The sequence below is a fragment of the Dipteris shenzhenensis genome, chromosome 3 (genome assembly GCF_047967505.1).
Source record: "Dipteris shenzhenensis isolate YYH24624 ecotype China chromosome 3, Dip_SZ_1.0, whole genome shotgun sequence".
In the NCBI taxonomy this organism is placed as follows: Eukaryota; Viridiplantae; Streptophyta; class Polypodiopsida; order Gleicheniales; family Dipteridaceae; genus Dipteris; species Dipteris shenzhenensis.
This window is the reverse complement of record NC_141598.1, coordinates 20,278,381-20,301,070: the sequence shown is the minus strand read 5'-3', so window position 1 is coordinate 20,301,070 and position 22,690 is coordinate 20,278,381. Positions and strand designations below refer to the sequence as shown.

At 41.2% G+C, this 22,690-nt stretch overlaps 1 protein-coding gene across 7 annotated transcripts; it reads right to left on the bottom strand.

Annotated features, from left to right (window-relative positions):
• Nucleotides 1-7,771: 7,771 nt before the first annotated feature.
• Nucleotides 7,772-15,471, bottom strand: BAC2 (Mitochondrial substrate carrier family protein). 7 transcript variants are annotated; one of them, XM_087399317.1, is made up of 5 exons: nt 14,453-14,689; nt 12,077-12,216; nt 11,889-11,971; nt 10,795-11,156; nt 7,772-8,609 (listed from the first exon to the last, which is right to left on the bottom strand). In XM_087399317.1, exons 4-5 carry the CDS (start codon nt 11,044-11,046, stop codon nt 7,923-7,925), a joined length of 939 nt encoding a protein of 312 aa, XP_087255443.1. In that variant the 5' UTR covers nt 11,047-11,156; nt 11,889-11,971; nt 12,077-12,216; nt 14,453-14,689; the 3' UTR covers nt 7,772-7,922. The 7 variants fall into 7 exon arrangements, with proteins under 7 accessions (XP_087255443.1, XP_087255435.1, XP_087255467.1 ...); XM_087399309.1 differs by lacking the exon at nt 14,453-14,689 and having other exon boundaries at nt 12,077-14,428; XM_087399341.1 differs by lacking the exon at nt 14,453-14,689 and having other exon boundaries at nt 11,893-11,971; nt 12,077-14,428.
• Nucleotides 15,472-22,690: the final 7,219 nt, after the last annotated feature.

Genomic DNA, 22,690 nt, shown 5'->3' with positions numbered 1-22,690 from the left:
CGTACAAGAATTTGGCAAAGTACATCGCCACTTCATTATGGTGTGGGGCCTTTCCATATACCTCAATGTAGATTTGCCTGGCATTTTTCCAAATCCGTTTGTCTCGGCAATTGGCTATCTTCCACCTCCCATGCTGGTCCAAAGCTTGGGTTGGGGTGCTTCCATCTCCCTCTGTTCTTCTATGTCTCCTCGCCTAGCTGCCTAAGGCTGCCTCTTCATTGGCCTCTAAGTGTTAGATTGCCAAGAGCTCTTTTTTGGAGACCAACTTGTTTACTTCTTTCCATTGCATGCCTGCAAAACCGATGCCCATGGTGTTGTGATTGCTAGTTCGTCATCTATACTTATTGACAATATCTTTAGAAAAAAATTGAATAATTAAACATACAGAGCTCCAAGCTGAGCATACATGGATGTATGTGCAACCGTCTCTGGCACACATAGCCGCTCAAACTGTAATCGTTGATGCTCAACACGTCGAGCCTCCTCTTCAGCCTCCTCTTGCATCAATGGATGCTTGCCTGCTCTTCTGGAGACTTCCTCTTCCCTGTGCAGAGGAGGAGTATCCTCTCCTTGTTGTGACATTTTTGGATAGTGTAGGTCGAATAGTGTAGTACATATAAATGCTCAGAGTGCAACACTATGCAAAGTCTGCATGCATCAAATTCAACATTTGTGAGTTCATCTTGTGTGAGATAGGACACAAGATGCAAATGTCACATGCAATATGCTCGATGAAAGATGAAGATGTTACATATGCTATGCAAAATATACATGCTGCAATCTTGAATAAATGCTTTCAAATGTTGCAATCTTTCCATAATATAAATGGCCATACATCCACAACATAAATGGCATCTTTTTGAATTATAAATGCTTTCAAGCCCAATAATTTTGTTTTTGAACAAGAAGTTTATCACGATAGTTTGACAGACACATGGCATCCCAAAAATATTACAAGGGAAAAAATGTGGCTTATGTTGCAAGCCTAAGGGCAAGAGTCATCTCTTCCATTATCCTCTCTCACATTCTACTCTCTTTAAGATATATATTCTCTGCAGGTGGCTTTCTCTTATCGGCAAAGCGATGCATCATTTGTTCATGTGCATGACACTTAATGGCATTAATAACATGAGAGGGAGGCATTTTTTGATCATTCTCAATATAACCCCAAGCATCTTCAAAAAATTGAATCATCTCAACAATGATCCATCCCAATGCATAGGTATCTACATGGCATGTATAATTGCCTCTTAAGGCTACTTCTTGTAGCTCGAGTGCAAGCCACTTTTTTCACCCATGCTCTTCCTCTTTCTTGCGAACTCTCTTAGCAAAGTCGGCATCTGCCTCCAAAGACTGCTTCTATAGATGCTGAATGCCTTTTGACTCTCTGAGAGGTCCATGGCCATCCCCTTGTCTATGATGCCTACTCAGCATCTAGACTTTACAACAAAATCCAATAAGATGTTGCCTGGGTGCAGGTCCATGTGCATCCACCTTCCTACGTGTAGCCTTCCCAAACGATCCACAAGTGCATGGATGATATGGAAGAGATTCTCACAAAAGACATTGATTCGAGCATTATCTTCCTTCTCCAATGTAGCTTGGACTTCCCTGCTTACTGTGGCCGTCAGATCTGCTCCTCGTCTTAGAACATGGTGGAAGTAGCGTGTGAACTTGCCCTGGTCCATTGGCATAATTTGAAGGAACTGCAACAAGCTACCGCCATTAAAGTATGGCATGATGGTCCACACTGGCTCTTCTCAAGTTGTTGCGATCACATGTGCAAGGATTAGGTGTAAAATTCGCATGAGTTGTTCTCTCCTTGCTTCTCGTGTGCGCGTCCAATATTTCCCTTGTACTTCTTTCTAGCATATTACACGTGATATGGCAACCCTACAACTCCTACCAACCACACTTTAAAAACTGTGCCATAGGATCTTGAGCCAATTTTCTCGCCAACTTGGATCTCCCTCTCTATGACATAGGCCAAGATTAACACTCTGTCTATGTTACTAGCCACGTGTTGTGCCCTTTGAACCTCATCACCTCTCAATGGTTGAGAGGGTATAGAGGCTGGCTGCTCTTCACCTATAGCCAAGGACATAGCTCACCCATAAGCTGCTGTAGCCTTCTTTTCCCAGCTCTTAGCCACTATGACTTACTCTTGTGCTTGGCCCATACACCCGTCCATTGTGTTAATTTGAAGACATCAAACTCTTGTGCAAGAGTAGGGTCTACATTGCATGCTTTGTTGAAGCGGGTCTCTGCATTCCCAATAAAGCTATCAACCCAAAGCATGGTATCTGTCTCCCATTGCACCCGGCTCGCAAGGTCATCATGACCTTCAGATTGCGAACTAGTCTTAGCATCATCAAGAATCCTCCTCTTCATAGTGCTAACTCCCTCTAAACTAGATAGGGTTGATTCCATCTCACTCTCCTCTATGTTGCACACCCTAGTAAAAAAGGCATCCCGAATGCTTCTCATCACTCTCTTGCGAGCATGCTTCTCATCACTCTCTTGCGCTCGCCCTTACTTAGCTCTTCCCCTACTTTTCGCTTAGTTCCAGCGGTTGAGGCCATGCTTGTGGTTAGATCTTGTTGTGTGTGTGTGCGGAAAGTTTTCTCGCTTACCACTAGCAAATAGCTCCAATTGCCACACAATAGTGAGTAGGCAGGCATCTGACAATCACTCCCACCCTATGCATTCTTTTTTTTTTTTAATTACATGAAATGCCAACAAGTTATCATGCTGCCTGCATTAATGTAAAAGTTTAAAGATTAATAACTTTCAATGCAACAAAGGATTTTTTCAATGCATGCATGCAACAAATGATTCTTTCAATGCACGCATGCAACAAATCATTCTTTCAATGCACGCATGCAACAAATTATTATTTCACTGCACGCATGCTTCTTTCAATGCATGCATGCAACAAATGCAAGGTAATTTCTTAAATTTTTTGATCAACCCCCCCCTTTATGTGGAGGGCCAAGGAAACCTAGTTCTAGGTCATGGTTCCAACTAGCCCCCCGTCCTATTCAAGACGCCGTACTAGGAACCACTTCCTGGACCAGGCCCCTCGGCCAAGGCTTGGAGAGTGGAGGATTTTTACCTCTTCTCAATCCACTGTTAGTGAAAATGAAATTGGCGGTTGGCATATATTTTGGGTCGGTAGTACTACCGCCGATAGTTAAAGGATTACCACCAGTAGTAGTACTACTACCAGCGGCTATAAGTAGCACAATACCATCGGTAGTACTACTACTACCAGCACTAATCCTTTAACTCTACTAGTGGTAGTAAAAATACCGACGGTATGGTTAATACTACCGCCCATATTATTGTGTAAAACTATCGGCGATAGTATGAGAACTACCGCCGGTACTAGGATACTACCGATAGTGTTCCTGCTATTGCCGATATGTATCTAGTTTCTAGGTCAAGTCCACCTAATAGCATAAAGGCATGATTGTATCTGTGAATGTGTGAAATACATCATCACGACAAGTAATCACAAGAAAATTCACGTGATTATGTGAATATGCAATCCTTGTGAGCTACAAGTGAGAGGAAAGGGACCAAAGAGGCGAGAAGTGAGAGGTGAGATGCTAGGGCATGGAGTGGGAGGTGAGATGCATGGAGTGGGAGGTTAATTTTTGCAATTAACCTATGCTAATTCTCGACGTGAGCATGGGAGAGTAGCTAATGAATTGATTTTATTTTTAGGAGCCATTTGGGCCAATACTAAGGCACTATTCGTCCAAAAAATGGTGAAAGGAGATCCCAACACATCATCTTTTTCTATGAGGAGTATTACTTAGGTGCCTCCCCTATTTGGGGGGCTGCTAAGAATTTAAAGGCACTGGGCTCTTTATTGGCCCCTTTACCCGCCTTTGTCCATCCTCCTCATTTTAAAAGATTGTTATGGAGAGATCATTGTACAGACTTGAGCAGAAAGTGGATATAGTCGAATTCTACTCCAAAGGAAACCTAGAGAATCCCATCACCAACTTTATCTCATTCATGCTCCTCATTCTAAAATATTTGTTATGGAGTGATCATTGCGCATACTTGAGAAGAAGGTCCTTCTCCTTCCTCTTTTCCTATGTTGAGCGATGTGGTATATATGTGTGAGAGAGAGAGAGAGAGAGAGAGAGAGAGAGAGAGAGAGAGAGAGAGAGAGAGAGAGAGAGAGGGACTCATGATGGAGAGGGTGTTTCTCTTCAGTAAATGTGTGCAAGTTGTTGTGTAGAAGAAGAGTGGAAGAAAGGAAGCTTCACTTGTGAGTGGTTGCAATCATGTAGAGTGAGCAACGAGCATGTGGGTTTTCTCAAACGGTGATAGGTCTCTCCAAATTCATTAAAGTGGGCGCTCTTGGTTGTTAAAGTAGCCTTTGATTCAAGTTTAAAGGTCCAAATGATCAGCCAATGAAGAGAGCAAAAGGTCAAAATACAAGTAGTCTGAAATATTGAAGCAGTAACAACTCCTTCGTGGAAGCTCTAATTGAGGAATGGCTCGGTGGGAATTCAACCCACATATAGACCAGCAAACTAGTCGAGCTTGGTGGGTGTTTTTGGTGCATTTAATGAATAACATGCCATAAAAAAAGCTAGGCATCACTTGTGGCTAAGCATAGCTCATATGGGAGTATATCGTGGTTGAGTTCAAGCTCATTTGAATGTATTAAGGTGTAAATTATGAACTAGGCAAGATTGTTATCCAAACAACCAAAAGTAGCACGATGGTTAACTTGCGAGGATATCTTATTATAATCACATGTTGCAGAAGTCCTAGGAGGCTAAAAACGAGTGTGCCTATTATTATATACATTTTATGCTTTCATCAATGTGCAAATTGATTGCACAAATATTGAGCCTTCATGTTACATTGTTTCTACTCAAGTAGTATCACACAATTAGGTCTCACCGACATCATCTACGAACATCTGTGCCACTAGAAGTAGTATCAATAAGAGTTTGAATGTAAACTTGGCTAGAATAGCACTCCCAAGGAGGCTTTGTTTGCCATGAATTTTCTCATTGATCTTCTTAATTCCCTAGCCCTAGTCTTTCTTGGATGTGAATGCTACTGGATTGGATCTATAGGCTCTTGAATTACCAAATTGGGTGGGATAAGAAAGACTAGGGATAAAAGTATTTTACTCATTCTAGATCAATTTTTCCAATGGTTGATTAAAAAGGCTGGCTATTCTGTGTTGTATAATAGGTCGGTGGCAAGCAATAAAGAATACAAAAAATATAAAAGATCGTGATTTGGGTCAAAATATGTATCGAGAAAGATAAAGATGGAGACTCTTAAATATAGGAAAGAGGACAAAGGATGGAGCTACAAGATGTCTAGAAGATGGACTTGATGTGAGGTGAATGTTGCAAAATAGAGGCTAGAGTTTGCAAAATAAAGGTAAATGTGGAAAGGTGAAGGATGTAGGTGAAAGATGCAAAATAGAGGCTAGAGTTGTAAGCCAAAACATGGAGAAGAGAAGATAGACGGTCAAAACACACTCGAATATGGTCAATCATGGAACTATTCACCATGACAAACACTGGTGGGCATGTGTGGTCTCGATGCTAGAACCTTGTTGGTGAGATTAGACCATGGCTGCAAAAGCTTGGGCAGCAATTTTCAACCCACTCGCTAATTTTACCTTGTCCGCTCCACATTGAGTAGCCATGAACACACAGATCAGCTATCAAGCTATAGTTTCACATGCCAACCATCTCCTCTTGCAACTAGGTTCAAGACATATGGATGGTTCAACTACGTGAGTTGGTTGAGCTAATTTCACCCATTCCTATCCAATAGCATATCTTTTAAAAAATTGCCTTCTTTGTGAGTTAAGCCACTAGGTGGTTGTTTCCATATCCTTTATACTTGTCGCATTGATCATGGTCGTGGGTTATTATTTTCAATCGTTCAAGATACCTAACTCGATATGCACCAAGCTACCTAATATGTCATCTTTTGTGTTCTTTACCTAGAGCTTAGCCAAACTTAGTTTGTATGTCTCACTTAGAGTCTTTGATTTCAAGCTCGATAACATATCGTGTTTTCATTCACCTCTCACAAGTCGTCATTTGTGAGCAAGATGACATCCCCTTGAAAGTCCAATATCTATGTTTACATGTTCCTTATCATGGCATTAAAGCCACCAAATACCAAAACCTCTCCCTATTGCAAATACATGTGAATATACATGTATACTAGCTCAGGAGTATACGATTATGAAAAAATTTGCAATGAAATTTGGTGCATTAATAAGAAAGTTGGGGATGTTGATACTTGAGAAAACTCAAAATTACTTGGCTTCATCAAAACTTTGTATTGTACATAAGAGATACAGCCCAGTCTCAAGAAACAAGGATGGCCACTCATGCAAGAGATAGAGGTGGAAGAGAGCAAACGATCCCATAAATAGAAAACCCAATAGCACCTAAATAGTGAGCTAGTGATGCATACACAATGACTCATGCAATCTTAGATACCTTAGGCTTGTGTGAGGAGTTGGGCTCTAGCATATAGGGTCAATTGGTTGTGTATGTCCTCCAAGAGGTGCATAGTATGATCTAGAGTAAGTGGTTGAAATTGTGGTGATAATACGACGAGAGGCCAATTGTGGGAGTAGTGGAGTTGAAATAGCACATGAATGATCGGCACCTAACAAACATTGATTTCACAAATTTACCATATCTACAAACCATTTTATACAATCCTCTCATGCTGTGCAACTTCAATATGTCATCCTTATGAACATAGTTATACCAATTATTAGGCATGGTATAGTATGAGCCTTGAATGCCTTAAGTTTTAAAGGCGTACCATTTGTATTTTATATATTTTTCAATAGAAGCAAGAGGCCTGACACTTCAAAATGATCATGCATGCTCATAAAATCGTACAAAACATACACATTAAAAGCTATGACCTCTTAGACCATAAATTTTTTTAAAACATAGTGGATGATACAATGACATAATACTATAGGACTGAGATGATATAAGCTACAAGAGCACATGAATCAAAGTATGAACAACCATGCATGAATGAAAATTTGAAAGACTATTAATGAGATGATACAAACATCATAAACGTGTAAGAGAGTTATTTGAATTTATTTCCTTTTATAAAGTGACCTTGGCAATATATATTAGGGCGATGATCACTAGCCAAACGGCATATAGGAGGGATCACCCTCTCCGGACACAAAGATAAAGTGCCCTCCCCCACCCCAAACGATTAGATGCGAGAACTCTTGTGAAAACCCAAGATCTCTATCTGCATATTGCTCGTGCTAACATTAAAGTCATTCAGAGCATATAGCATGCTCTTATATAGATTCCATAGTCAAAGGTCTCCTGAGGCAAACCCACAATCATTTCTATTTACAAGTATCTAGAAAGTCTTAACAAAATTGTGTGTCTTAAATAATGCCCCTGCCCCCCCCCTTTGAACACCCCAAAAGGAAAAAAACACCCCCACACACACGTGTCTTCATAAGACCTAGATGACCAACACACAGAGTGTTACAAGGCACGCACGAGATACCAGAGGGTGATCTTACATGCTTCTCCTACTTACTAAAGAGAGCATACAAAGCGTGAAGTATCGACTCACCTCTATACAAGAGTAACCTTGCACAAAGGAAGAGAGAGAGAGAGAGAGAGAGAGAGAGAGAGAGAGAGGACATAACATATTCTAGTACTTAGACTACTGTTTGAATTCATAACAATATCGATATAGCAAGAAAGTATTGTAAAAGGCCCAAGCGAAACCTGTACTTACATCACAAATGAAAGAATAGCTTCACTGCTCAGTAATTCTCTACTCCACAAATGCTGGGAGGAGCAAACAAATTTAATCAAAGTTACACACCAAATCGATTTTCTTTTGGGGATGAACAACTATTGTGTTGTGGCCCCAAGAAAGTTAGCAGGAGGTTTCTCACTAGGCATTAATCGCAAAGTTAGTTCGTATGCAGTGAAAATAGCCCCATTCACAAGGTAAGCCCTCGTAATCGCAGTTCCCAGACCCCTCCATAGAACAGAGAATCCTTCCTCCTGAACACTTCTTTTTAAACAGTCAAGTACCCCTGCATATTTTGCGGTTCCTACTCCCTGTGCTTGCAACCTTGACTTAACAACATCCAACGGGTAGCAACAGATCCAGCTTGCTACACCTGCAATACCACCTGCAGTAAGCATCGTAAAAAGACTCTCTTGACCAGATTTACGACACCCAGGATGCAACCACTCTCGAGTGTACTCATAGGTTCCAAAATAGAGTGCATGAGCTGGAGCATCTCGTAGTATAGTAATTGTGAGCCCACGATAGAGTCCTCGGACACCCTCCTTTGCTATGATCGACTGAGCGACAGAGAGGGGTCCATGCTTCAATCCCTTTGCTGCTGTTTTTGTTGATTCCAACTGCAACTGAATTTTGATGAGATCCACTGGTGTAAGGATAGCTGTTTGAATGAATCCAGCACCTAACCCAGCCAGAGCAACACTCTGATAAGGAGGTGGCTCATCTTCAAAACCAGCAGACAGAGCCCTAGAGAACAGTGCATATGCTTGGAAAGTCACGGCATTCTGGCCACAGCAAAATAGAGTTAAGATAATTATTTGCAGTTTCCTTCACTTCCAATATCTGTATTCATTATAATCACAAAACAGAATCAAAAGTTAGAAGCTTTTTGATATTATCTTATTACTGCTTTCATTATGCTACAAAAGGAGAATCAAGAGATTAGAAGCTGCTATGATATATCTTATGAATGGTATTCTGAGAGACTGTAAAATAACAAACATTCTTTCTTGATGAAGAAAAAGAAAGTGAAAAGAAACATCCTCTTAGACAGTAGATTTCAGAAATCTGGCTATCTGACCAAAATGGATCGTTTAATAAATTTACCATGTTTGCGGCAAGCTTCTAAAAAACATGGGGTTTTTACAATAGCATAGTTGCATTCTCTGTTGAACTCACATGTAACATTACTCTGGACACTACAAAGCCCTCTTCAGTATGCCATGCTAGCAATGAGAGTGCTAAGTAATCAAATATTAAAAACTAGGAGCAAACATGGAGCAATGTCATTGTAAAAATAGGAGAGGCAGCAGCACAAGCCAGCCATTAAAATGTCATACAAGCAGAATGCGACAGGCATCAGAGGTGCACAACACAAGGCAGCAAGAAGGCATCCAAAAAAGCATGCAGATAAAGGAAGCCTTCGGCAGCATATTCAGCAGCCATAGCAGCCTTTGGAGAGACCAAGCGCACCATGGGAGCTAGGGTCCCACCTCACGGCGGTGATGACTGAGTTGGCTACTGCATTGGGCTGGGACTGGAAGGGAAAGAGGACCCTCCAAAAGAGGGGGTGGAGCAGTTGCAATGCAATCATGTGTCGTCTCTTTCAAGGTTTGGTGCTCTCTTTCAATATGTTAGCAACTCTCCTGTCGCATGTAGACTCCATACTCATGGCAATCACAGTAATCGAACCGGATCTGCAACCTCCATCTTTGTTTATGAGATTATGCAAGTAATTATATACAGAAGACTTATACCTCTGCCAAAATTGACCTAGCAGAAACAGTACTTAGGTTTTTCCACGATTGTTGACCGAGCGGTCCATAGCCTTAGGTGGGAAAAGCCAAACCTGTCCTTGCTGCATAACTCTCTTTTTTTTTTCCACGATTATTGACCGATCGGTCAGTGGGAAAAACCAAACCTTTCTTTACTGCATAACTCTTGATGAAGATAGACCAGCAATCAGTCGGGGAGAGGGGGGCAGGTGGGCCAACAGAACTAGTTGGAGGTGGAGCCAGGGCCAGTCGGCTAGGACAGGCAAGTTGGCTGGCTGCTGGCAATCGGCTAGCTCAACATCAACTAGGCTAGCAAGAGCCCTTAGTTTGGCAGTTCAGCAAGAGGTCAGTCAAGGCCTTCCAAGGCAACTGGAGCCCCGGAAGAGGCACACAGGAGGAGGTTACTTCACAGATGTAGAAGTAATAGATGACCCTTTTTGGGTATTTGTCCTGGAGCAACAGATTGCTGCAGGTCTGAAATACCATGCAGGGCACTTGTGTACTTCAAAGTTAATGCTTGTGGAGCTTTTTATATACTTCATTCTGCTGTCTATCTGCTGTGTAATTCTCCAAGCCTGTGTGTGTCTCCGTGAGATTACCGGTGTGAAAAAACGTGTAGGTTTGATCTAAGCGTAGTGTGATCCTTGGGTTAATTCTTTTGCCATAACAGTTGGTTGTAGCAAGGTAGGCTCTACTATTCTGGCGTGATATCAAAGCCCAGAGGAATTACAAGAAGGATCTACCCCGACATTTGAAGGACACAGTCCGTGCCTAAAGAAAGGAAGGTGACTAGTATTATGGTGTCCCAGATGCTTAATCAAAATGTCGGTGAGGCAAGAATGTTGGTTAGAACCAACTATTTGATGTCAAAGACAAAGTTTCGGAGACATCTGGTGGCAAGGGGAATATGGGAGATTACTAAAGGAGTGGAGCTCAACCCAAATTTCATAGATCAAGGTCAATCTGGTACTTTGATACCAGGGTGGAAATCATGATCGGTCCTTAAACCACACTCAAGGGTGAAGGGAAATGGACAGGTAATATGATTTACATATAAAAATTTAAGAGTGTGTAAAATCTGCATGGAAAAAGGTGACAAAGACCAGAAGGCCAACTTTCAGATCCCAAATCCAACAGCATCTTGAAATTTGTTGAACCAATTGAAATTCTCCACAAAGTATAAGTATGGCTCTACCTGAACTGATACAGTTGCAAGAGGTGGTCCCATGCCTTTGAAAAAGGCCAGTGGTCCCCCTGTAGAATTGATCCGCCGTATGAGACTGAAAGCAGAGTTAGGAACCCCACTTGATCCCAGACGTGGTTGCTGCAAGTGTATCCTAAGAGTATCAAGCGGATGCCCAGCTATGACACCTGCCATTCCACCCACACCACCAGCAAGGAACTCCCGGCCCCAACTGCTAGCAAGAAACTCTGGCCAAAACTCCATCTGAATATAAACTTTGATTGAGTTCCTTTAATGCGCCGATCTGATATCCCACATTTAAAAGATGTTTGAAACCCGGACTACATGATAGGGAAAAATATGCAAATAATGACCTGCAAAGATATAAACACTCAGTAACATTTTCTAAGCATGTGCTAGATACAAGTTGAACAAGTTAAGCCAGTCTATTGCTATGGTGTGATGCAACCATCAGATCAACAAAAGCATGAGCATGAGCCAATTTCACAAGTGTTTCATAAACCTTAGCATACTCAAATGTATAAAATATTACAACTACTGTCTATTTGGAAAACGAGTGAAAAAACAAAGAAAAGAGAAGAAAAGGGACAAGGGAATAAGAGAGTTTATAAGAAACATTAAACAAAACTAAGAGCAAAAGAGAAAATTTTCAAAAACTTAGTAAGCAAAGCTAAACTAATGTTAGCATCGAGACCCAAGCATAAGCTGCCATCTGGATTTCAAAAGCTCCTGGAATCTCTTGCCTAGTGCTTACTGAGCTATAAAATCCCAACCCACACAACAAAAACTATGACAATACTAAGGAAGAGAAAAAAGAAGAAAAGATGAAGAAGGAATGTGAAAGGAGAAAGAGAGAGTCACGTTAAGTTATATATTAAAAACAAAAGACACATCAATGCTAACGCAACGATATAAACGACAAACCATCACAAATACAAAAAATGAAACATGACACCAATCCAAACACAAGGAAACAAGGTTTTTTACTTTTATTTTAAATTACTTTTTATAAAAATCAGAGAGGAGGGAGGATATATAACAAACAAAAACAATACCTAAGATCAGATGACCTCTGAAAATACTACCAACCTAACAAATGGGCTTTGAAGCTCTCCACTTTGGATTTTGATTTTGATTCTGCAGTCAAGTATCCTAAACATACCCAAAGCTGATAACATAGAACAAAGCACAGTTTCTTCATTATTAATCTTGTATTATAGCCCTTTCAGAGAAGTAACATGATTAAATTACTAAATTGAGAGATAACTCTTACTTGTGCAAAGACGAGAGAGCCTATAGAATTGGGAAGTAATCACTCCCATACCTAGCCATGTCGTAGATGCTTGAGTTAACGTGAGGCAGTCATATGATAATCAACATAGCAAACTTAGGTTGTTGTCATTTATCATAGATCTCTCAAATGTTTCACGGTAAAAGAAACATGAATTTTCATTTAGATAAGATGTTTTTGTCATGAACTTACTGGTCTCGAAGACAACCAACAAAATATAGCATTTGATCAAGATGATAGGCTACACAAATCAAGGAACCATGACAATATCAAGAAACTTGAAGGGAAAAAATGATGATTACAACCAGAATGGAATTTCTTGAGCAAAAAGTCTCACATTGGCAAGCCTATTAGCAAATCAGCAGCATCAACGCTAATTTAATAGAGCTGGATGAGTAAGTTTCAGTTTCTTCTACCTCAAGAATTTTTCACAAAAGTCTCTCAAGAATTTTGGGGCTGAGATGCCACAACACACATCTTTGGTAGACACAGGACGCTTCCCTTAAAATCCTGGGAATGCATGAACTTAAGATGTACCTCCACAAAACTATTAAAATGCGGTGACAAAACGAGCTGCAATTCGGCTACGCCTAGTCTCCAAAAGACATTACACACCAAGCTTGTTACAGCAAATGGTAGGCAGATATAGATACGAAGAAGGAAGTCAAACAATATAAGCAAAGGAATCGATAGCATTATCCTACTTCTCTAATGGCGGAAAATGGAACCTGTTCTGTACACGACACTCCAGAAGAAGCCAGGAGCAATCAAAATCGTCTCCATCTGGCATTTACAAAAAGATGGTGACAAAAATTCTAACATGTTAGGAAATTTCTGCTCAAAACGCAACCAGCAGATTGTAGAGACCATACAAGATAAATGTTCTACAGTCATCCGCCTACTCTCAGACCAAAAGAAGATTGGGGGATCACACCTATGCTTGTGATAAACATTTTGAAGTTTGTCTTAGAGTAGAACAAGGCTATAAGCTTAGGGCACAATATGGATAAACGCTCATTAATGCATAGACACAGGATGACATGGATGATCAGCAGTCCCATTTTGCCACTTAATCCAACACTAGTTTCAGATTCAGTTGGAATCACTGACCTCATATTGCCAAGACACAGGATAACCAGACAGTCTTATTTCACAACCTCATCAAAGATGATCTTGAGATTTGGTTGGGTTGGGTTATTAACTTCATATTCAGTGGGTGGCTTAAGAAAATGGCAGATGGAGGTTCATGTGACCTCTCCCAGCCAAGAAATCACCACAACATGCTAGCTGGGCCAACCCTTTCTGACGCGGACAAGTACCATGGTGGTCCCCAACCTATTCAAGACCAAACCAAGGGGATGATAGTTAGAAGCAAGATCACTAACTTTGTATGGTGAAAATTATTTGAATAGGAATTTGCATCGAGTGTTTTTTGAATACACCTCGGGAGGTCACCTTTTAGGGACCAAATATTATGAGGCAAAAGCTCCCACATAGAACATCATAGAGAACCAACTTGAAATGTCTTTCAGAACGGTTGGAATATTTTGATTCCCTTACAAGATATGCTCCCAAGAGGCAATCGCAACTATTACCCTTTTTTGTATGTATGTAGTATTGTTATTGGAGGAGATTATCACTGCAGTATTATGCTCAATGTGTGAGATTTTGTCTTGCTATCGGAGAAGATCAGGTGCACTCAAAGTGATTCTGCTTGGTCTTTTAGCTGAGCAGGCATCACAAGCAACTAAATGTTTTTTCGCACACTTTTATGCCATTTGGTTCTCTCTCGCTTGCTGTGATCAGCAAGCCCAGAAAAAATGCGAAGTACTGTCGTTGGCTTAGCAAGCTAGATGAAGTTTTACTACTTTCTTACAAATTTTTCTCAGGATGGGTTCTCAACATGAGATGCACACTGATTGGCGCAATCTGGAAACTCAGTCAAACAAGAAATGGACTTAGCTCCCCTCATGGTTGTTAGCTGTCCTCAACACATCGCATAATCAGTTTCCACTAAAATTGAATACTGTGCTGGCAATTTTAAGATTATCAGATTGGTGAGTGTCTTCGTAAATTTTGATTTTAGAGTTAAAGTCAAAGATATTAACTGTGAAAGGTGTGCAAAAACACGCTTAACCTTCCTTTTAGGTGACTAAAGAACCATAGCCAGAGGAACGACCTACAAACATCCAGATTATTTGTGTCGAAAGAGGACTCCTATAAGTAAAAGCGTAGACTACAGAGAGAGAGCACGACTCCTGTGACACGACTCCTGTGACTAACAAGCGTGGACTCCAGAACACGTTTGAAGTAAGTATTAGAGCCATTTCATGCCCCAGTCCTAGAAAACAAGTTTACCGATTTCTTCCACTGAAAACAGCGCCATCGGTCTCATCCCCACTTCCCTTGCTGCCCGTTCTGAGAATTACAAAACACGGACCCTCTTGCCAAAAGAAGTTGAGCGCTTTCGTGCGCGGAAGAATTCGCTACCAAGTTCCGTCGCATTTCGCCTACGCTTATAGGCAGAAAGGAGCCTTGTGTTTTATGGCCTCCTGCTGCGAAGCGAGGCTTGCTGACATTTTGAAAGAGTAAATCGATGATTGTTGCCGCGACTTGGGACAAAACATATCAGCTTAAGTATCCAATAACTCTTTAAAATCTCCCGCATGTTTCGATTCCAAATGATAGGAGGTTCACCGAAGCGAATGTGCCAACGCGTCTAGATTTTATTCCCTTCACGTTGAAATGAAAGACAACGAGCCTATGACAGCCAGAAATCCCTTCCGTAGAAGCGGAACTTATTTGAAGTCCTCAAAGCCAAGCATCTCACGTACCGCTTTAACGGGCGAACAGCCGCGGTTTCTCCCACCTACCAAAGACGACTCACCTCTCCGTTCCGCAAATGAAGCGTCTGAACCAAGGGACGGGTTCGATTCCGGGACAGCCTTAAACCGAGTCCAAAGCATACATAGCATGTGCTGGGGAAAGGGTGATTTGCAGAAGTCCAAGACGGCGAGCAGGAGAGCAAGGTGCGTCCTCGAAACTAATACGAATGACGAATGGCTAAGTGCAAAAGCTGGACAACATTTCCCGTATGGGGGAATGGAAGATGCTCCGTATAAAGTCGATCCAATTCGCAGAAGGAGCTGGTGTGCGGCGGGAGCAAGGAGGGGGGAGCTTGTGAGAGGAGGGTGAAGGATGTCGGGGATTGAAAGAGGAAGGGCGATGGCGAGGTGGCCAAATTACGCAAGGCGAAGGAGAGGCAAGCGAGGGAAGGAAAGGCGGTTGGGGAATGGTGATGAAGAGGAAGGGAAGAGGAGCTTGGAGAAGGCAATGGATGGAGGTATGGAATTTTGCAAAGGTTCATATTTTTTGTTTTGTTTTTGAGTGCACCGTCGGGAATATAATTAAAATTAAAATGAAGCAGCAGCAGAAGAGACCTTGACAATCGGGAAGAAGAAGGAATGTCGGCCCTCTTTTGTTTTTTTGTTTTTTCCGCAACCACAGCCCTTCACTCCTCCACGCCTTAAAAAACTCCACTCTTTCCCCGCCGACATCCGGTCGAATCCCGGCTCCCCGCCGATTCATCGAACACCCTCCCGACTTCCTCCTCGGAAAGAACTCCCTCTGGCCCGGCCCTTCCCTTGCACTTCCATTAGATGGTGTCAACCCAACCTTGATAGATGCTAGTCTCTATAGCTAGACTACATGTCAGTGTCATTGTATTGTAGTGCATTCCCAAGTGTACCAAGGCATGCGTGCCACTACAATGGCAAGGAAATCCAAACTCTCTTGTTGTTGTTTTTTGTACACAATCGTATCTCACACTAATTTGTGCATCAACTACCCCAAATAGGATGGGAGCGCATTAAAAACTTTTAAAAAAACTGCAAACAATCCAATGCTCATGTTTCGAGGCTAGCATTGCGCAAAACTAAGATGCTAATGATCAAAATACGGGTAAGATTTCATGGATGAAATTCTTGAGCATGCAAGAGAGAGCAAGCTATGAGGAGCTAGAGCAACAAAAACGTTATGCATGGGAACGTACTCTATGCTTTAAGAGTGGGTGACACAAACATTCACACAACATCTGTGTCACACACTACAATCCAAAAAGTGCTCAACCCACCACGCCTAGGTGCTTTCTTCTACCTTTGCTTTGCACCACCAACTTTATAAATAAACAAAGAAATACTCAAGTACCTACCTCTTAGCCTCTTGGGGCCCTCACTTTTTATCCCACTTTGCCATAGGTATTCATAGAGAGGATTTTGGAAGGGTAAGTGTATCTTCCAATTCAAACTATCTACCTTACATGTGGCTCGCTCCCCTTCTCCCATGTTGATGAGGTATTTGAATCTTAGAAGGGGATCTGAATCTACCTTATATGTGGCTCACTCCCTCTCTCCCATGGCTTTGATGAGGTATCTCCGCATCTTCGGTTGCATGATCTTCACTCAAGTGGTCCATCAATGTCATGATGTGATATAAGCACGCCAAAAGGCAAGTGCCTTCCGTGCATCGGGCAACAAGGATATTATCCTCTCAAGAATTCTCCATATGGCCTAAATTGAATGTCAATTTATAAAGATTCGTTACAACTTTAAGTTGAAGACAACTTTAAGTTGAAGACAACTTTAAATTGAAGACAACTTTAAGTTGAAGACTTCCATATTTATTAAACATCACTTTAAAATAAGCTAAAAACTACAATAGTTGAAAAATGCATGAACTATGAATGTTTTCTCTAATCAACTAATTAGCCTCTCCCTTGATTCCATATTTGTATCATGTCAGACCACATGGACCCATTTTACTCCAGGTCATCCAAGAGGAGCATAGCCATGAGCAAATACCTACACCTTGGAAATTAGCTTGTGATTGCTTGACTACTAGCAATGGATAGCCATTGTATTATCATGCTTTGTGAAATGTAATTTCTCTCCTAGCTATCCATTATATGAGTCATCTTTGATTTTCAAAAGGGCAAAGCACATGTCCATGATTCCATAAAAGAAATTGGGTGTGAGACTCTTAATGGGACATAACAACTCAGAGTGGCAAAATTTCAAACATAACTTCAAATTAACCAAAGCCATGCCCATTTGACGTGGCACAAACTTAGCCCTCATGTTGGCAAAGCACGTTTCCATACTTCCATAAAAGAAATTGGGTGTGAGACTATTAACACAACACCTTTGACTGGCAAAATTACCAAAAAAACTTCAAATTGACCAACGTGATTCCTATTTGACATGGTACAAACTTAGTCGTCGTTGTTCTAGGTTCATGAAAATACCTACAAGGTTCCAAAAGTTTTACTAAGTTTTAAATTTTAGAGCTTTAAATTAGGACTTAAAATATAGAAAGTAGAGCTCATCATTTTTTGATTGTTTTCCCTATTGTTACTGAACTTATATGTGCATTTAACAATGTGAAGTTCCATATCCATTCTCCATGATAGTCGAAATTCTTCAATGTACATGTGACTATCTTCCATAACCTTCAACTTTCTTCAAAGGTCCTAGAGTCACACATTAGTAGACCAACATTATGAAATTTAACTCTAAGAATGATGAAATTGATAACATTGTCCATATTAATGCTGAGAAGTGTGGTTTAGAAAGGTGAAAACTATTTATGAATGCTATATGCTACTGGGAGGTGACAAATTTTTCAAATTACATGTAAATTCTTTTGGCAAGTTTGCATTACATAGATTTGACTGCTATGTAATAGTTCAGTACTACTCTCTCGATGTCAAGTATGTGTTGCAAATGCAAAAGTGGTCCACATAAATAGGCAACATAAGCAATCACTTGAGAAGGCTGCAATTGTTTCCATCTATAGCTTGTTTGTTACTACGTCTTTTGTACATTCTTTGATCTTTTTTGAAGTTTAGTTCAGTGAAGTCTAAACCCCATACTTTTGGTGGTTGTCTTTGTAGTGTCTGAGGTTTTGTGATCCTTGGAAAGGGTAGGCAAAGAGTGTGCAAGCGTTGTAACCACTTCTACTTATTACCATTATGAAGTGTAAAGTGATGTAGTGATTGGGGTAAAGGGTTTGCCATGGCTTCAAGCTTAGAAGGAAGTATAAGATAGAGGAGAGTAGGGTTTGAGGTCCTATAGAGTAATCCCCCTCCAATAATTTGAGAGAAGGGGGGTTAAATAGGGATTGGGCTTATCTCTTGTATTCTAACTAATTGTATGCTAGCTAGTTGGTTGTGAAGGGATGTGAATTAGCACCAATTTCTTCATACATTTGCATCTAGGGGTCAAGCGTGGCAAGAATCGATCCCTCCCACTCTGCACATTTGTTTTGCTCAGTAGGCAGCTAAAACAAGACTGGATCCAACATTTGGTCATCTTCTTCACAAAGAAACTTGATGGTTCATCTGGCAAAAAATGCAAGATTCCTCACTTATTGACCGTAATCATCAGTAAGGTGATACAAGAAAAAGAAACGACCCTTCCCCAATCGCCAATACCTATTGAGGAACTGGATATTCCCTTATCACCAGCATGGAAGCCATCACCACCTTCTCATACTATCACATTGGAAAATGCAGATACCTTGAAAGAAATGCCTATTATGGAGGTAGAAAATGAGGAATTGACCCACGAGATGCTACAGCTCGATGCACGGTTGCAACCAATATATCTCCATCAACAACCACCAGCAGCCAGAGCCCGAGGCTACATCAGCACCAGCACCAGCACCGCCCGTCAACATCATGCCAGCCAATGAGCCACAAGGAGATTTAGTGTCAAATCAACAATATGACTACTGTACCCAAGTGGCTGACTTACCATTGGAACAACCCCCATCAAGTACTATAGAATCATTCGGATGGCTACATGGGCACCAATTGTATCAACAGTTTTGCCAATCCTCATCACCATCTATCATCCTCCATCATCAAGCCAACCAAATACTTCAAATGTCAGAACTATTCACTAGCTAAGGAGGAGCATGCCCGAGAATTGGAAAGACAGACTGTAGCAGACATCAAAGACCAATTCCATGGAATCGTCACAGAGGTCACGGCACTTTGAGCACAAATAGATGAGAAAGAGGTTGAATAAGTGCACATGAACCAACCTCTCCAAGCTCAAGAGAAGGCAGTGCGGGATGTGACTTCCAACCTCCACCAGAGTCAAATATAGCTGACAGCAACACTATAAGCTACGGCAATCCTACAAACCTCCTATGACCACTTGACCTCAGCACATGCTCAATAGGTGGAGGAACTTGCACAAGATTGACTCACTCTAATTTAAAAAGAAGAAGAGCTCCAAGATTGCCAGGAAAAGCTTGAAGACATGCAACAATCTTTGGAAACACGTGCTTTCAGCATTAAGGAGCTTACAAGGGAATGCCAAATATTAAAGGACCAACTTGCCATCGCTACAGAGGCAAGCACTGCTCAAGCACAAGTCTTGGACCCATGGTCCAATACCAGTGAAGTCATTTCTCACCAAGCATAGGTCACCTTGCAAATGAAAAAGCTTAAGGATGCATATACATCCATCTACCATAAGGAAAAAATGGATGAGATGCAATCCCAAAAGATAGCCATCTCAAAGCTTGAACTCCAATTCCTAGTGCAAACCAATGAGGCAATGGAAGCCACCACAAATGAATTCCCACTACAATGCATGACGGTGTGTACCAAGAGCTTGTGGCTGCTCTACAAGCAGAAGGCCACCTAAAGGCACGGGTCCTTATCCAATGGAAACAACTCCAACTCAAGATCATATACACTCATCCAAACATCAAATGGGAATGTTTCATAGGGGCAAAAACTCCGCAAAATTGCCAAGAATTGTTCAAAGATGAAAAAAATATCTTTTGCCTATCTACACATGCTGGCTTTATTGCACTCAAGACAAATGATTTCATCGCATATATATGCCTCATGGATAGTCCTTCCTGAGGGTCATTGGTGGTTTGTTGCCATTGCTACAAAATCCATCACTATTATCTACATGGCATGACATAACCAACATCCCACCCTTGTAGCCGCTGATGATCCCATCGCACCAACAAAAAGAAGTGTTGGAGGATGACATGGCCTATCTCAGATCTAACGTATCATATCTAACCACTCTCTATGTGAATCTCATAACCTTGCTGGCTACCACCCTCTTAACCTTCCATGAGCTCCAGCCAAATATCTACTCCCTTGTCTCTTTGCTCATGCCTCTCACCACTTGCAACTAGCCCAACAGTCGTAAACTTACCAGCCCCTCACACCTAACTTCTTCCCTTCTCTTACTAATCCTAGGTCCTCGAGGACTAACAAGATTCTCAAACCATTTTCCCAGTTCTTCCCTCCCTCCCCTCCGATTCCCCTCCCACAACTAACACTCTTCCATATCACCTCTGACACTATTTGTGTTGCAATCAACAAAAATGGACCCAATATTTGATTTTGAATATCAAGATCCAAATAATCCAATTCACACTCCCATGCCAAATTCCAATGATGGGTATGATTTTGATGTAATACCACTTCCCAGTAAGCCCATCAAGAATTTTTGGAACAAATATCCTAATATGAAAACTCGAGGTGGATGGACCATGGACAACTTCCCTACCAGCCTTTGTCAGCACCAAATTAGTGAAGCTTGGATCAAGTTGGATCCCCAACCTGATTGGCGCCGCCCCAAGCTCTTTGATGTAATCTTCTTGAAAGAATACCTCCATGCCTCAGAACCCATCCCAAGTTCTATGCAGTTCCACAACAGCACAGATGGGAGGCCAACATACAAACTTTGAGTGCGGATCCACCATTAATTGGCCAATGATTGAGCTATACTTTGGTGTAGAATGGAACATCCAAGGCACACTGATCGTAGCACTTCAATAGCATGAGAAAGTAATATGCGGCAACATTGACCGCATCCTTCGCCAAAGTACCATCTTTTGCAAAACCTTGGAATACATTGTGGAGGTCCCCATCCACATTGACCGCCATGTGCCTACACTTAGCTTCAATCCCAATGGATGGATCGATGTTCAGACTACAAGCAGACTCTATCAAAGAGTCGTCTTCTTAGAAGCACACCACATATCTCTTCTCAAACAAATGGTGGATACAGGCTTCGTGGAAACAAAGCAGAAATTTTTTGGTGCAAAGGCATTATAGAAAGGTCGACTGGCATGCCACAAGTTCCACATCCATTTGGTTACATGCATGGCATCCCAACTCAGTGATCACAGTAAGCCATAACCGAAGGATGGGCAATAAAATGGATCCGGGAGTATGTTCACTCTGTGCCATTATTAAGACAATTATGAAGCTAAGTTGATCAAAGGGATGCATTGGTTGCAAGAAGTCAATTTCAAAATCATTTCACAACCATAGTTCATCTTATTGTAGCACCAATTACTTGTCTTACACTAAAAACAAGAAATCCACAGAAGGATAGAGATGGTTCTCCTATGCAGGGAGGTTTGCTTTGTTTATGTATGAGGGTAAGCACAAATAAATCACGTAGTAACTCTCAATAGCAACAATTCCGGAAGATATGTCCACTTATGAAAACCAAAAAATTGTGCTCAAATCTTGGTTCATTCACAAACTTGTATCTCACTGTAATGATGATTACTTGTCTTGCACCAAAGATAAGAAATCCACATAAGGGTACATTATAGTCTCCCAGATGTAGGAGTGTTTGCTTTGTTGATGTACGAGGACAAGCATAAAAAAGACATGTAGTACCTCTCAATAGCAATATTCCTCGGAGATGTATCCACAAATGAACAACAAAGAATTGTGCTCAAATCCAAGAAACACACACAGATAGCTAGACACTGATATAGGAAAGGAGGGATATGATACTCCAAAGATATATAATTTGATATGAGAAAGCAATCCTCATGGACAAAGCCCATGAAAAAGTGACAAGGGGTCACTTTTAGATCAACATCATAGTAAGAAAAATTTTGAGTACACAATTGTGTTGGAGTACCATACATGGGGCATATATGTAGCTTGCAAGGCCTTGCAAAAAGTGTGATGCATCCCATGGGTAAGGAGGCTCAAGAGTTAGGACTAGGTACCACTTAAGCCTATTTCCATGTGAGCCTTTCCAAAAATGGGGATTGGATTTCATTAGGTGATTATGTCAACACATCCAAGGTCAACAAGTGCATAGTAGTGGGGGCCAATTATGTTCCCAAATGGAGTAAGGCAAAAGCCTTTCCAAAAATGGGGATCGGTTTCATTAGGTGCTTGTGTCAACACATATAGGGGGCAACAACTACATAGTAGTGGTGGCTGATTATGTCACCAAATGGAGTAAAACAAAGGGCTTGGAGGTCAACAGAGCAAGAAGAGTCGCAAGCTATCTCAATAAAAATATCATCTCTAGGTTTGATGGCCCCATTGAGATCATGTTGTACTAAAGAATTCACTCCATTGATTCAATGATTATAATCATGATGATGGATTTCTTGATCTCGTGTAAAAAATCATCAACTTACCACCCAATGGTGAATGGTCAACCAAAGCCATGGATAAGATGTTGAAAATGATTCTTCATAAAATTGTGAACAAACAGAGAAATGATTGGGACCAAAATCTCT

Excerpts from the sequence above, each read along its gene's own strand:
- BAC2 (XM_087399348.1), bottom strand. The coding sequence starts at position 11,046 with ATGGAGTTTTGGCCAGAGTTTCTTGCTAGCAGTTGGGGCCGGGAGTTC. Across the intron at positions 8,610-10,794 it reads TTGCAACTGTATCAGTTCAG|AATGCCGTGACTTTCCAAGC; the intron begins GTAGAGCCATAC and ends TGCTGTGGCCAG.